We start from the raw sequence: 14,856 nt of genomic DNA, 5'->3' as shown, positions 1-14,856 counted from the left end.
TAATCATAACCATAATTTGATAGAGATTAATAATATTGCTAAAAGTGCTACTCAGGCACAAAAGACTAGGAAGGGGTAAAAAGAGGCATTAATTCTATACTTCTATTCACTGCATCACTTAATATCATTCACTATAACACTCAGAACTTTCCTTCACCTGACTTTGGAGGTTGATGCTGAAAAAAGCAAAGAAGACATTAAATATTTTTTGGAAGATAGGGATTTACAACATTATTAAACTTAGAGGTTCCCAACCATTTCAGACATTATGATAGTATCTTCCATTATTACACCCCATATATTTACAGAACTCTGTCTTCTCATCACAGAAATCAGCAGAACTCTAAGGTGGCCTCCCACCCTCCCCAAAGTCTTAAGCTTCAGATTCAAAGTTGTTTGAGCTGTATGCCCCACCTCCATGGTCAGCAACTTTGAGATCTGTGCTGCTGACCCTCCCAACACTGTCCTCAAACCTTATTCACATTTGGAAATAATTATTTCATTTAGTCCTCACAACAAATCTAGGAGGGGAATATTTAATATCTCATTAGTGGATGAGGAAATCAAAGCACAATGAAATATGGCTTACCCAAAATAACACAGCTAATAAACAACAGAATTGGGTTTCAAATGGAGGTGGTATAATTAAAAAATGCCATGCTCTTTCAACAAAACACTAAGAATCAGCAGATCTAACTAACCCAAGATCAAATATCTAGTTAAAAAAAGAAAAGTCAGATGAGATGACCCCAAGAGCAGAGTTTTTGGTTATAGCTGTCCAAAATGATCTATCACTTTGGTAATCATTTGGCAATACATAAATGTATCAAATCAATATGCTGTACAGATTAAACTTACATAATGTTATATATGTCAATTTTATCTCAATAAAGCTGGGGGATAAAATGACCTATCACCTTTGAACTCTGAAATCTCTTTTTTGACAACCCCACCTTTCCACTTTACTTTTGCTTACTTCTCCTAAAGCTGCTCTTCATCCATATCACAGCTTCCGGATCTCAAATATTAGCTGTTTCCTCAGATCACCACTTCTCTTCTGGCTTTACATGCCTCTTCTCACATGTTCTAACTTCCATCCTAGAATCCTCTGGCCCCTTGAACTTGCACGTTTCCATCCTAGCTGATTATTAGTTCTGGGTAATTAACTAATCAAAAAGTTAGAAATATATAAATACCATATTTCTCAAAATAATGATCATGCTAAATAAAATGTGATTAACTTAATTCTACTAAAGTAAAAGTACAGGAGAAACCAAGATAGCAGCATAGGTAAACACCTAACTGCTGCCTCACACAACAATTTCAAAACTACAACTAAAAGATAAAACAGACATCATCCAGAACCACAGGAAAGCTGGCTGAGTAGAAATTCTACAACTAGAAGGAAAGAGAAAAGCACATTGAGACTCAGAGGAGCTGCAAAAGGCTGAGGTACGGAGACTCGCGTGCAGAGAGGACGGGCGGCTGTGTGCATGGGCATCTGAGTGCGTGGCTGGCTTTCTCAAGCGGGAGGGAGACGGAAGCCCCTGACTGTGCTGAACTCCAGTTCCGGGCAAGACTCTGGGAACCCAGACTCATTCGGGGGGAATCTGGACTATCAGGAAAAGAGAAAAGCACACTGAGACTCAGGGGAGCTGCGAAAAGCAGAGGTTCGGAGGTGCGCGCGTTCACGGAGAGGACTGACTGCTGAGTGCGTGGCTGGCTTTCTCAAGCAGGAGGGAGACGGAAGCTCCCGACTGTGCTGAACTCCAGTTCTGGGCGAGACTCTGGGAACCCAGACTCATTCGGGGAGAAAATGGACTGTCTGGCAGCGGGCGAAACTCAAAGGCGACTTTCTCTCAGAGGTATTTGCAGCGATTACTGAGGGACACTGAGACACAGGGGCCTATTAGGGCAGGGCTGACAGGAAACCAATGCTGTCTGCTCCGCCCTGAGACTCCGCCCCATCCAAGCTGAGCACAGAGGCTTTTGCAGGTCTTGTCTCATAAGGGTGTCTCCAGCACAGAAGTCCTCCCAGTGTAGACACAGCTGATGCTCACAGCCAACTGGCCTAGAGGTCAATTCCTCCCAGTGATACCAACAACAATCAAGGCTTAACTACAAGACTGTGCACACAGGCCACAAAGGGGTGCACCAAGAGTGTCCACCTCAGGTAACTGGGAAGGCTGAGCCACTGGGCCCTATAGGACACCTCAAAGCTTCTCTATAAACTCAGGGAAGCAACCAAAATGCGGAGACAAATAAAAAGATCACAAATGAAAGAAATGGAGGAAAGCAAATGACTGGATATAGAGTTCAAAACCACGGTTATAAGGTTTTTCAAGAATTTTCTAGAAAAGGCTGATAAATTTAGAAAGACCCTCGAGGATATGAAAAAGGACCAACTAGAAATTAAGCATACACTGACTGAAATAAAGAATAATATACAGAGATCCAACAGCAGACTAGAGGACTGCAAGAATCAAGTCAAAGATTTGAAATACAAAGAAGCAAAAAACACTCAACTGGAAAAGCAAAAAGAAAAAAGAATCCAAAAATTTGAAGATAGTGTAAGGAGCCTCTGGGACAACTTCAAGTGTACCAACATCCAAATTATGGGGGTGCCAGAAGAAGAGAGAGAGCAAGATACTGAAAACCTATTTGAAGAAATAATGACAGAAAACTTCCCCCACCTGGTGAAAGAAATAGACTTACAAGTCCAGGAAGCACACAGAACCCCAAACAAAAGGAATCCAAAGAGGACCACACCAAGACACATCATAATTAAAATGCCAAGAGCAAAAGACAAAGAGAGAATATTAAAAGCAGCAAGAGAAAAACAGCTAATTACCTACAAGGGAGCACCCATTCGATTGTCAGCTGATTTCTCAACAGAAACTATGCAGGCCAGACGGGAGTGGCAAGAAATATTCAAAGTGATGAATAGCAAGAACCTACAACAAGATTACTCTACCCAGCAAAGCTATCATTCAGAATAGAAGGGCAGATAAAGAGCTTCACAGATAAGAAAAAGCTAAAGGAATTCATCAACACCAAACCAGTATTATATGAAATGCTGAAAGGTATTCTTTAAGAATGGAAGAAGGAAAAGGTAAAGATAAAAATTATGAACAACAAATCCATGTCTATCAACAAGTGAATCTAAAAATCAAGTGAATAAAAAAATCTGATGAACAGAATAAACTGGTGAATATAATAGAATCAGGGGCATAGAAAGGGAGTGGACTGACAATTCTCGGGGGGAAAGGGGTGTGGGGGTTGCGGGAAGAGACTGGACAAAAATCGTACACCTATGGATGAGGACAGTGGGGTGGGGGTAAGGGCAGAGGGTGGGGTGGGAACTGGGTGGAGGGGAGCTATGGGGGGAAAAAATAGGAACAATTGTAATAATCTGGACAATAAAGATTTATTAAATTAAAAAATAAAAATAAAAAAATAAAGTAAAAGTACACCAAATCATAAATATTTCTACAAGAGGATATTCTATAATGACCATTTTGTGGTTATTTATAAATCACTTAATTCAAAATAAATTTAGTTTTCTTAAGTTAATTTAGCCTCATTCCTTAATCACCTGTTATAAGCCCTTATTTCTATTTTGAATCAAAGTATAAGTCTTCTCTTAAACTAGGGAAGCAGCTAACAATGGCTCATCTAGCCACTTTTTTTATATAGCTCATGAGATATGAGTGATTCTTACATTTTAAGTGGTTGTGGGGGGAGAATAATTGTGACATGTGAAAATTATACTCAATTTAAATTACAGTGCCTATAGATAAAGTTCTACTTATTTACTATACATCTATGCTCATCATTTAAGTGTTGTATATAACTGCTTCTGTGCTGCAATGGCTGAGCTGAGTAGTTGCAACAGAGAGTGTGTGACCCTAAATTATAATGAACCCTAAAATATTTACTATCTGGCCCTTTATAGAAAATGTTTGCCAAATCTAGTCTTAAAATGTTATAGGAATGTAAAGATTTTGTTCTTTAAATATATTCAATTTTCTGACTGACTTATGTATATATACTAGTGGCCCTGCGCACAAATCCGTGCACAAGTAGCTCACTGCCACTTGCCTCAGCTGGCCACCCCATCCACCGCCACTTGTAGCTCTCCGCCACACGTAGCTTGCTGCCCCACCCTCCTGTAGCTCTCTGCCGCTGCCCCGCCCTCCTGCTGATTGGTTGTTACGTGACAGTGTTCTGACCAATTTGCATATTAACTCTATTATAAGTATAGAAAATTTTTCCTGGGAAATGTTGAGACTTCAGTACTAAAATCATAAATGTTTAAGTCTGTTGTCTTTTCACCTGAAGAGTTTGGGCCATGCAGCACTATTCAATATATTTATCTGCATTGATCTCATCTCTTAATTATGTGATGATTTGTTATTATTACTATTATTCAGGTACTAGCTATCTATAATAATAAAGGCATAATATGCTAATTAGACTGGACATCCTTCCGGACGACCTTCCCGACGAAGTGGGTCTGTGAGAGAAGTACAGGTCCTGGGTGCCAGAGGGAAGCCAGTGCCAGCAGCCAGGGGAAGGAAGGCCTACTCTTACATGATTTTTGTGCATCAGGCCTCTAGTCAATTATAAGTATGTAAAACATCTCATATGTGTCATCATTTTATACTTAAATAATCCTATAAAGTAGGTGCTAACATTCCCATTTGAGAAAGGCACAGAGAAGTTTAATGACTTGTCCAAAGTCACACAGCAAGTTAATGAGTGGTTAAACCTAGACTAAAAGCAGGCCTGTCTGGTTGTAAGTCATGTTCCTACGCACTGCACTGCCTTCCTAGGCATGGAATCCTCCCTCCTGACCTTCCCCTTGTCTGAAGCCCTACCGCACTCTCCTACTCTGACTTCAACTACCCAACTTCCAGCCACTGCTAAAAGCATATCAAATACTCACTTCAGCAGCACATACACTAAAACTGGAACTATGCAGAGAAGATTACATATCATCCTTGCACAGGACCATGCTAAACTCTTGCAAAGTCCCTTTTTTTTCTGCTTATCTTGGCAAAAATAAACTCGGAAATGGTGAGCCAGAAATTAATGAAATTGATTACTTCTACAGGGTGGGGGACATGAGTAATGGGATAGAAGGGATGGGGGGTGGGGGAAAGTAACACATCTCTGAATATCTTTTAACATAGTTTTGACTTTTGAATCATGTTAATATTTCACATATTCAGAAAAAAATAAGTCAAGAATGAGAGGAATAACTCGACCTCAACTGAGAAAAGCAACTGGATTCAACAGTATTTCAAATGAATAACAATTATGGGGGCCATGGGAGCAGGAGAAAATCAATTCCCAGAAACGTTTGAATAGAATCCTTTGATTATATACATCCATTTAGTTTAACGACAAAAGATGCATACAAATCCTAAACTCTTCTTAATAGGCCTATTTTTCACAGTATGAATATAGCAATTCTAAAACTATTCTGTGTATAGTGTAATACTAAGCAAATGAGAAGATATTTCAATGATTTTGAATGTATGGGGAAACCTAGAAGAACTCTGTGGGCAGGAATATGATTGGAAGCATAATAATCTATAATAATAAAAGTGTAATATGCTAATTAGACTGGACATCCTTCTGTCCTTCCGGGAGTAAGCTGGGGCTGCAGCCACCGTAGCTGCGAGGGAAGGATCCAGGCTGCGAGGGAGGGATGGAGGCAGCTGTGGCTGTGAAGGCCTACTCTTGCACAAATTTCGTGCATCGGACCTCTAGTAAATTTATAAATTCTAAAATGCATGTTTTTTAACCCTGCCCCTGAAAGGACCTAGAAACAGTGACACTCAAGCAGCAATGAATGAGTACAACAAGTATCCAATCTTGATTTTGAAATATCAGTCCTCACTAAAAAACAAGAGCTCCTTACAGAAATGGTTGATTCCAGACCTGGGGAAAAGAACACATAAGGTGAAACTAGAACATCTTGTGCCAAAAGGAAAGAACAGCTCACCAAAATGACAGGAGCATGTCAAAAGGATACAGGAGCAGCTGAGGGGGATTCCTGCAGGCCACTCTCAGAGGATTTGAGCATCAAAGTAAACAACGTAATGGACTATAACCCACTGAATAAAATAAGGAACCACCTGTCCATGCTGATAATAGATAAGCAAGAAAATGAGTGGAGTGCTTTTTTCAATAGAATGTTTTAAAGAAACATGTAAGGAATGATGAAATTAGAAAAACTGCCATTTTACAACCATTATAATAAAGACTGATTCCAGCAAAACTTACCAATAGACGCAAAATCTGTGGGGTACAAGTAAGAGAATAGGATATTTTCATAATCTCATAGTATCTCCCTACAAATTGCTGCAAAAGAAAATATAACTCTGCAGTGAATAAGACTGGCAGACACTAACTTAGACAAGTGACAAAAATTAACGTCATAAATGAGACAAACCAACACGACACACCTTCTAATGTGGTACACTGAGAAGGACACAACATCACTTATCTAATTTTCCTGCCAAAAATGCATAACCTGCTTTTCAACAAGAGGAAAAATCAGAAAAGCCCAAATTGAGAGTTATTCTATAAAAGGCTGAGGAACTTTTCTAGAATAAAGATGACTAAAAAGACATGACAACTAAATGAAATCCATGATCCTATTTTGGACCTATACCCGGGGCGGCGGGGGGGAAAGCTATAGAGGAATTTATTAGGACAACTGATAAAATTGCAGTATGGACACATTAGATTAGTTTAAAAGCATTTGTCACTGACGGATTTCCTGAATTTCATAGTTGTAATATAGGTATACATAAGACAACATCCTTGTGCTAAGTAACTGCATTCTGAAGTATTAAGGGATAAAGAGAAGACATATGCAATCCACTTTTTCAAATGGTTCAGGGAAAATTACATGTATGTCTATGAGTGTGCCTGTACACACGATACATGTGTGAGAGAGAGAAGAAAGCAAATGTAGCATATGATACCATGTTTCCCCGAAAATAAAACATCCTCTGAAAATAAGACCTACTTACAGGTTTCCTTCTGCGTGAAATATAAGGCATCCCCCGAATATAAGGCCCCCAGGCTCTGTCTCAGAATGAAAATTAATTTACTGTAAACTGTTCGCTAGGGCCGCCCCGATTGGCATCTAGCAACCAGTGACGTTACGCGGAGTCCTGACGTCACTGCTGTGTGGAGGCGAAGCGGAGGTCAGAGTGAGCGGTGAGCACGGGGTGGGAGAGAGGAGGAGACTTTCCCAGATGCATGTAGAAGAACAGGAGGATTAGAGCGGACGGGACGCGGTGAAGGTGGTGAGTGCTGGTCTGTCTCTGGTGACACTATCTGATGCTCGCAGCCGCCTTCATGATGACTGAAGGTTCTCAGTCAGTGGTAGACCCTGCTCCAGCCCAGATCCAGGCCTCAGCAAGCCCAGTGACAGTCCCCAGGCAGGCCCCAGGGGGTAAATGTCTGATAAAGGGGTAGGGGGGATGTCTGGTGAAGGTGTTCAGTGGCACAGGAGTGGGGGGAGAGGGATCACTTAAAATGACACAGGAGGATCAGAGGGGACAATCAAAATGACACAGGAGGATCAAAAGGGGTTACTAAAATGGTAATCCCCCCTCTGATTCTCCTGTGCCATTTTGATTCCCCCCTCTGATCCCCCCTGTGTCATTTTATGTGATCCCCCTCCCCCCACCTTGATACCCTAATTCCTTTTTTTTACCCCTAGAAATGAGCGCAAAAAGAAAAAGCTACTCTGTGGAGTACAAGAAAAGAATCGTGGAAGACTCTTGGGGCCAAAATCTTACTGCTTTCTGCAAAGAGAAGATGTTGAGTATCCGATTGGTCCGAAAATGGCGAGCAGAGTATGGTAACCTCATTGAACAAGTGGACAAGGGAAATGCTAAAAAGCGCAAGTGTGGATCAGGTCGGCAACCATTATTTTCCGAGCTGGAAGACCTGATCTGTGAATGGGTTGTTGACAGGAGAGCAAAGGCTTTGGTTGTGAATAGGTCTCAGATTCAAGAATTTGCCCTTGCAATGGCACCACAGTTTGAAATAGCCCCCAAAGACTTCAAAGCATCACAATACTGGCTGGATAATTTCCTTCAGCGAAGTGAACTGTCTTTAAGAAGATCTACAACATTGTTTAGGTTGGAAGATACTCAAGTTATTAAGTGAGCACTTGCATTCAAGTCCTTTATTGATGATGCTGACTTCTCTAAATACAATCTTTCCAACATGATTGCTATGGATGAAACTGCAGTGTTTATGGGCCAATCATCTCAAACAACAATTGAACAGCAGGGTGCCTCCTTAGTGTACATTCCCTCCACTGCTTACGAAAGTATACGTGTTTCCTGTATTTTGGCAATTCGTCTGGATGGCACTAAAATCCCACCTTTAATCATTTCTAAGGGCAAGAAGGAAAAGATTGAACGTGTTTTGGGTGTTTTTATTCTTGAAACTGAAAAAGCCTGGGCCACACAAGCAGTTATAAGGAAGTGGGTCGATTTAATGCTGCCGCTTGTTATGCGAGGGAGCCAAAGAGGTCTGCTAGTCTGGGATGCAGCCAGCACTCACCGTGCTAAAGACATGAAGACATTTCTTCATGAAAGAAAAATAGATCACATAATGATTCCCGCAGGAATGACGGCCTATCTCCAGACTCTTGATATTGCAATAAACAAGCCATTCAAAGACAATTTGCGCATGGAAATTAATGACTACATTGAAAATAGAATGGAGAGAAATCAGCGTGGAAACTTTGTGAAACCTAAACTGCAAGAAGTTGTGACTTGGGTGAAGAATTCATGGGAGAAAATCACTGACAGTTGCATTGCAAATGCACTGCGAGCAGGCTACCTTGACAAGAAGTACTCATTTAAAGACAGTGCTATTGCTAAATATGAGAGATTTGGTCCACTGATTCTGAAAGAAATGGAGTCACAAGAAATTCACCAGGAAATTCAGGAATTGGATTGTTATGATGATGTTCCAGAAGATGATGACATGATTGTCATTGAATAAATGAGTAAATTCTTGATACTGTAGGATTCAGTTTGTCTGGTTTGTGTTGACAACTACCATACTACCGTACCATATACAGGTAATAAATTTCCTTTATTTTCATTTAACAATAAATGTGTACCGTATTCTTCTTCATGGAAAAATAAGACATCCCCTGAAAATAAGACCTAGCGTGTCTTTGGGGGCAAAAATTAATAAAAGACACTGTCTTATTTTCGGGGAAACACAGTAGAAATTGGAGATCTGAGTAAAGGGCTTTATAGGAGTTATTTATGTTATTATTACATTCTTTCAGTAAGTTTGAAATTATCCCCCCTCAATTTTTAGAAAATCCCAGCAACTGTGTACACAGTATAATACTCTTTTCTCTTCTAAGTTGAACTATATGTCAGCAGTTTGGTGTATGTACCACTTCTCTTTGCCATCATGTTCTCTGTCTCTATGGGGCCAGTGACTAGAGCTCTCAGGCAGGCACGTGTTTGACAAGGCATCAAATAAAAAATAGAAACACAAAGCTCTGAACATCAGAGGCTAAGATATAAAAAAAATCCACACATGTTTGCAAAACTTCCAAGCCCTTCCCTGCTGACATTAGAAAGGCATTGCTGCGTGTGCCCCATGTCCTGAGCTTCCCCCAGATAATCCCACATGACTTTCCAACTCACAGATTTTCCATTTAGTCACCCACTCAACCTTCAGCACTGTCCTATCTTTTGCAGACCTAAAAATAGCCATTCTATCAAACGGGAAGTTAAATAAGGTACTATTGACAATTAAGAAGATAACTTCCCTAAGACTATATTTTAATGATGACAGTGCATCAGCAAATCCAGGATTCGGACAAAGTACAGGCATGGAAGCATGCTCTGTTGCATGAAGTTTATCATGTATTCTTAGCTCGGTAGTAGGACAGCCAGCTCTGGAGTCAGATCTCTTGGAGTCAAATCCTGAATTTGTCCAGCTGGAAAACTTAGAGCAAGCTACTTAGACCTCCTGGTCTTGTTTTCTACATCTGTAAAACAGAGGTTGAAAATAGTGCCCATGGATGAATCTCAGGCATTATGTTGAACAAAAGAAGCCAGAAACAGTAGAGTACCTAATACATGATTCTACCTATATGATGTTCAAGAACAAGCAAAACTATGGTGATAGAGGTCAGAAGAGTGGCTACCTTTGTAGGGAAGAGCTAAAAATACTGATTGGGAAGGGAGCCTTCTGGGTGGTAGAAATTAAGTTTTCCTTCATTTGGGTGGTGGTTACACAGGAGTAAGTATATAAATATTCATTAAGCTATACATTAAAAATTTGTTGCACCTCAACAAAAAAGTAAATAAAATGAAAAACACAGTACCAACCAAATAGTACTATTATAAGGATTAAATGAGAAAATGTATGCAAAGTGCCAAGTTCATGGTAAGTCAGTGTTCTTACAACTACTTATTACAATAATAGAACTGTTATTTTTAAGAGATGAATCTACTTTTCTTTTTGCCACTCCTCAGTTCTTAGAGTTTTTTCATACCATTTCAAACTTCCTTCTCTTGCCTTTGCAGCTCCATAGTGCTCTCTTTGTATTTCAATAAAGGAATTAGAACATTTAGGAAAGTCTGAAGAGCATTTTTAAAGAAGTAAATAAGATGGCCAAAAGTATGTGCACTTGGAAATAACACTAAATCAGGAAATCAGCATGGAAATCATCAGATGTTAATGAACTACAGACCTAAGAGAGTTCATATGGATGAGTAGGCACCAGGGCCAGGTTTCCAGTAAGTTCTAAATTCTAGAGGAAGTTTAAACTAAACAAAAGAAACTCAAGGAAAGGGCAAACAAAAAATGATGTCTTTAAAACATTTTTTAATTAGCCATTACCAATCTATCTATCCCTTCTTAGCTGGGTCTCACTCTGAAGTTCATTTCCAACTGTCTTTGACCTGGTAGATTTTCTTAAGTGTTACTCTCAGGTCACACAGGAATTTTTTAAGACTTACCTTTATAAAAGCACAGCCAATACCATTATCTGTAATGGTGAGACCAAGTGAATCCTCAGATTTATACACATTCACTTCTTTTTTGATCCCTTTCACATGGGCAAAGATGAAATCTTCAAGACCTATTTGTGATCCTAAGAGTTTTTCCATGTCAACTTTAGGTGTGTTTAAAGTGCAATATAAGATCTGCAAGAAGAAAAAGACATCTTAGGTCAGTTTCCATCAGAAAAACCTTCTGGTCATTCATTTACTTAATACATATTTGAATGAAACAGTCCTGATTTATGACATAAGAGGTTAGTTACATCAATAAAGTACAGGATAGGAAATATTGTCAATGGCGTGGTCAGGTGCTAGAATTTCAGGAGAACACTTTGTAGGGTATGGGATTGTCTAACTACACTGCTGTATACCTGAAGCTAATACAAAATAACATTAAATGTAAATGGTAATTTAAAAAAAAACAATTTTAAAAAAAAGGTTACATCAACAATATTAGTTACTTTTTATTGTTTCCCATAAACCAGGCTCTGTGCTAGGCAAGTTACATCCATTATCTGATTTAATGCTCCCAATAACTTTATAAATACATTATCATCTCCACATTACAGATGACGAAATTGAGTCTTAGTGAGAGTAAATAATTTGCCTTAGGTCACTAAGCCAGTACTTGTCAGTCAGGATTCAGTTCAGGTCTTGCCAATTTCAAAATGGTTTAATCTTCTGTCACCTCCCATTTACATTTGATTCCAGTGCTGAAATCAAAGATTGTGTTCCCAAAGGTCAGGTCATGCTCTCTATGCCACAATGAAAATACATGCAAGACTATCTTTAAAAACTGGTAAAAAAAAAAAAAAAAAAAAAAAATTTAATGAGGAAAATTTTATTTTACATTACAGTGCTTGAGAAAAGTAATTTAATTAGTGAATGAGGGGCTAAAATAAAAATGTCTAAAGCATGTCTAAAATGGACCTTAAAGATTAATCCAATTCCTTAATTTTAAAAAAGAGGAAACTGAATTCTGGAGCGTGTTAATGCAGCCTACCAAATTCACATGATGGTAGAGGCAGAATAAAAAACTAGAACACTGGAAAGTTGTGTGGAGATTTTAAAGGCACTTCTTATGTTGATCAAGTTTTTATTTGACCTCATTTTCCCTCAAAAATAGGATTCATTTTACTGAAATCTGCAGTGCTATTCTTAAGTTTGTCAACCATCCTCTGGGTAATTTGTGGGCCCACATACAAAACTAAGGAAGAGGAGAAGGAGGATTGGCCTTGGTTTAGAAATAAGGTTTAACAAACATTTATTGAGTACATTCAATGTACCAAACCGAAGAATGACATTTTAACAGAACAGTTTTATACCAAAATGGCTAAATGAAAAATGTTTTTAATTTTTAGAGAGGGAGAGGGGCAGAGAGAAAGAAACATCAATGTGAGCGCAACATGGATCGATCGGCTGCTTCTAGCACGCCCCTCACCAGGGATGGAGCCCACAACCTGGGCATGTGCACTAACCCTAAATTGAACTGGCAACCTCCTGATACATGGGACGATGCTCAACCTACTGAGCCACACTGGCCGGGGCTTGACTTTTTTATTAAGTAATATTTGCCACAAATATTGTTAGTCCTGTCATCCCGGAGCCTTGCTCCAACCCTCTCCCTATATTTCTAAGTTTCACACCATTCCCAATTCCCACTGGAACCTTGAGCCTTAACATATCCATGAATCTCAGAAGCCTCGTGAATCTCAGAAATGGTATAATTACTACTTATTAAATGGCTTTTTAAGCCACATCAAAATGTATCTGAATAGAAACAGCTCTCCCTGCTATACAATTGAAAGTCCAGCGTGGCCTGCACAGCTCTGACCAAACCTCAGAGGTGTGGGAAAGAAGCTGGTGATGAGGACAGGGCAAGAGGCCTGCAGGGTACCAAATAAACGCCTACAAGGAAAACTACTGCCCCGCCCTTCCCCCTTTTCATCCAAGTCTATGGGCTGTGCTAACTGGTTGGCCATTAAATGTAACCCTTTCTGTTCTCAGTGAGGACATAATATATTTGACTTCGAAGTTAGTACGTTTTTGCAAATGTTCACTACTGTAAAAATAGTATTATTCAAAGGAAAAAAAAAGTCATTCAAGACAAGAATGGCTCATATTTCTTATTTTAATGGTAAATCAATGGTTTAATTAGTCCACTAACAAAAATCATTAATAATGGGTGGAGGGTGAAAGGAGTATGCATAGAAAACAGCTTTTCCTGACTTCCTTTCTCAAAATGATGAGAAGTGAATAAAGAAATAAACCTAGTTTTCTCCTTGTTCTTTTCCCATGAATCTGTTCATGGTATTCATAGTGGATCCAAAACACCAATAATATAAAAGCAAATTACCAAGTAGACAGGAAATAAAACATTAAAACATACTGATAATATAACAGAGCTGGCGGGGGGAGGAAGAGACCCAAAAAGGAAATCACACGCAAAATGAAATTCTAGTTTGTAAGCTGCCTCCTTTATTTCCATTTTTCACATGCTTCACTGAAGAGCAACTAGATTTCCTGCAGGTATACCCCTTTTCCATTGTGTTCTCTCCCCTGCAAAACAATGTTCCATTCCAGGTAGCCAACAGTCGGCAGGCAAGGCATCATTTATTTTCTGGAGGAAGGAGTGGAGCCAGCTATATCCTTCATGGAATGGAGCTCCACGTGGAGCCGTGTTGAATACCTGCAGGAATGTAATGGTCCCTGGGAGGTGGAGTAAGAGCCAGCCCTCAGTAGCAGCAGGTAAATAAAGCTCCATGGCTTCCGATCAGCTCTTCACAGGAGAATAACAACCTAACACTCATACAAACTCAATGCACAACTATCAGCAAGTCTATTTGTAAATATATGATAAAGATCTAGAAATTCAAGCACATCCTCTGTACTGTATTTTGAACTGAAAAATAAGAATGTGAAACACCACGTTCTAAATGTTGCATTCAGCCCTAACCAGTTTGGCTCAGTGGATAGAGCATCGGCCTGTGGACTCAAGGGTCCCAGGTTCGATTCCGGTCAAGGGCATGTACCTTGGTTGTAAGCATATACCCAGTAGGGGGTGTGCAGGGGGCGGATGATTGATGCTTCTCTCTCATCGATGTTTCTAACTCTCTATCCCTCTCCCTTCCTCTCTGTAAAAAATCAATAAAATATATTAAAAAATGCAAATAAAAATAAATGTTGCATTCATCTACTCACCACTTGGGGCACCTGCCTTTGCCAGGTTCTGTGCTGCACTCTGGATGTACAAAGAAGAGTATGACCAGTCCCCATATGCAAGGAACTGCCTGGCTGGCAGATGCTCCACTGAGGTACCATGAGGCAACATGAGCCAGTTGTAATTTATTAAAATCCATGAATATTTAAACCAAAGGAAACTCAAATACATATTGTAAACTTTCCTGCTTTCATTCATACATTTCCTTCAATCCAAAATCTGAAATGCCTGTCTGCCCACTCCATCCCTATGCCCTTGTCCATTGACACTCTGTTCAAATGTGACTGCCCAGGTGGAATCAATCATGCTTCCCACTTTTCTCACATCATTTAAATCTCGTACCTCACTGCAGTGTCTGAGTCACCTTGCCTTGAAGTCCAGTTGCTGTAGCACATATTTGTCACTCTCACTCTGAGAGAGATGAGAACCTGGTCATCTTCCTCTCTCCTAGAATGTCTAACAGTGCCTGCTCAGGTTATATCCCAATGGCATTCACAGTACACATCCACTTATCTCATTGAATACAACATGCCTGTGTACTAGGTTGTATTGTCTTCA

General features: G+C 39.7%; 1 protein-coding gene across 1 annotated transcript in view; it reads right to left on the bottom strand.

The window, feature by feature from the left end:
* Positions 1-14,856, bottom strand: part of GIPC2 (GIPC PDZ domain containing family member 2) — a 76,775-nt gene that overhangs the window by 37,754 nt on the left and 24,165 nt on the right. The window contains exon 2 of the mRNA XM_080655598.1: positions 11,037-11,222. Coding sequence (XP_080511724.1) covers positions 11,037-11,222 — 186 coding nt within the window. The remainder of the gene's footprint in view (positions 1-11,036; positions 11,223-14,856) is intronic.

The sequence above is a fragment of the Plecotus auritus genome (assembly GCF_963455305.1).
Source record: "Plecotus auritus genome assembly, chromosome: 2".
Classification (NCBI taxonomy): domain Eukaryota; kingdom Metazoa; phylum Chordata; class Mammalia; order Chiroptera; family Vespertilionidae; genus Plecotus; species Plecotus auritus.
This window is presented reverse-complemented; position numbering and strand designations above follow the sequence as displayed.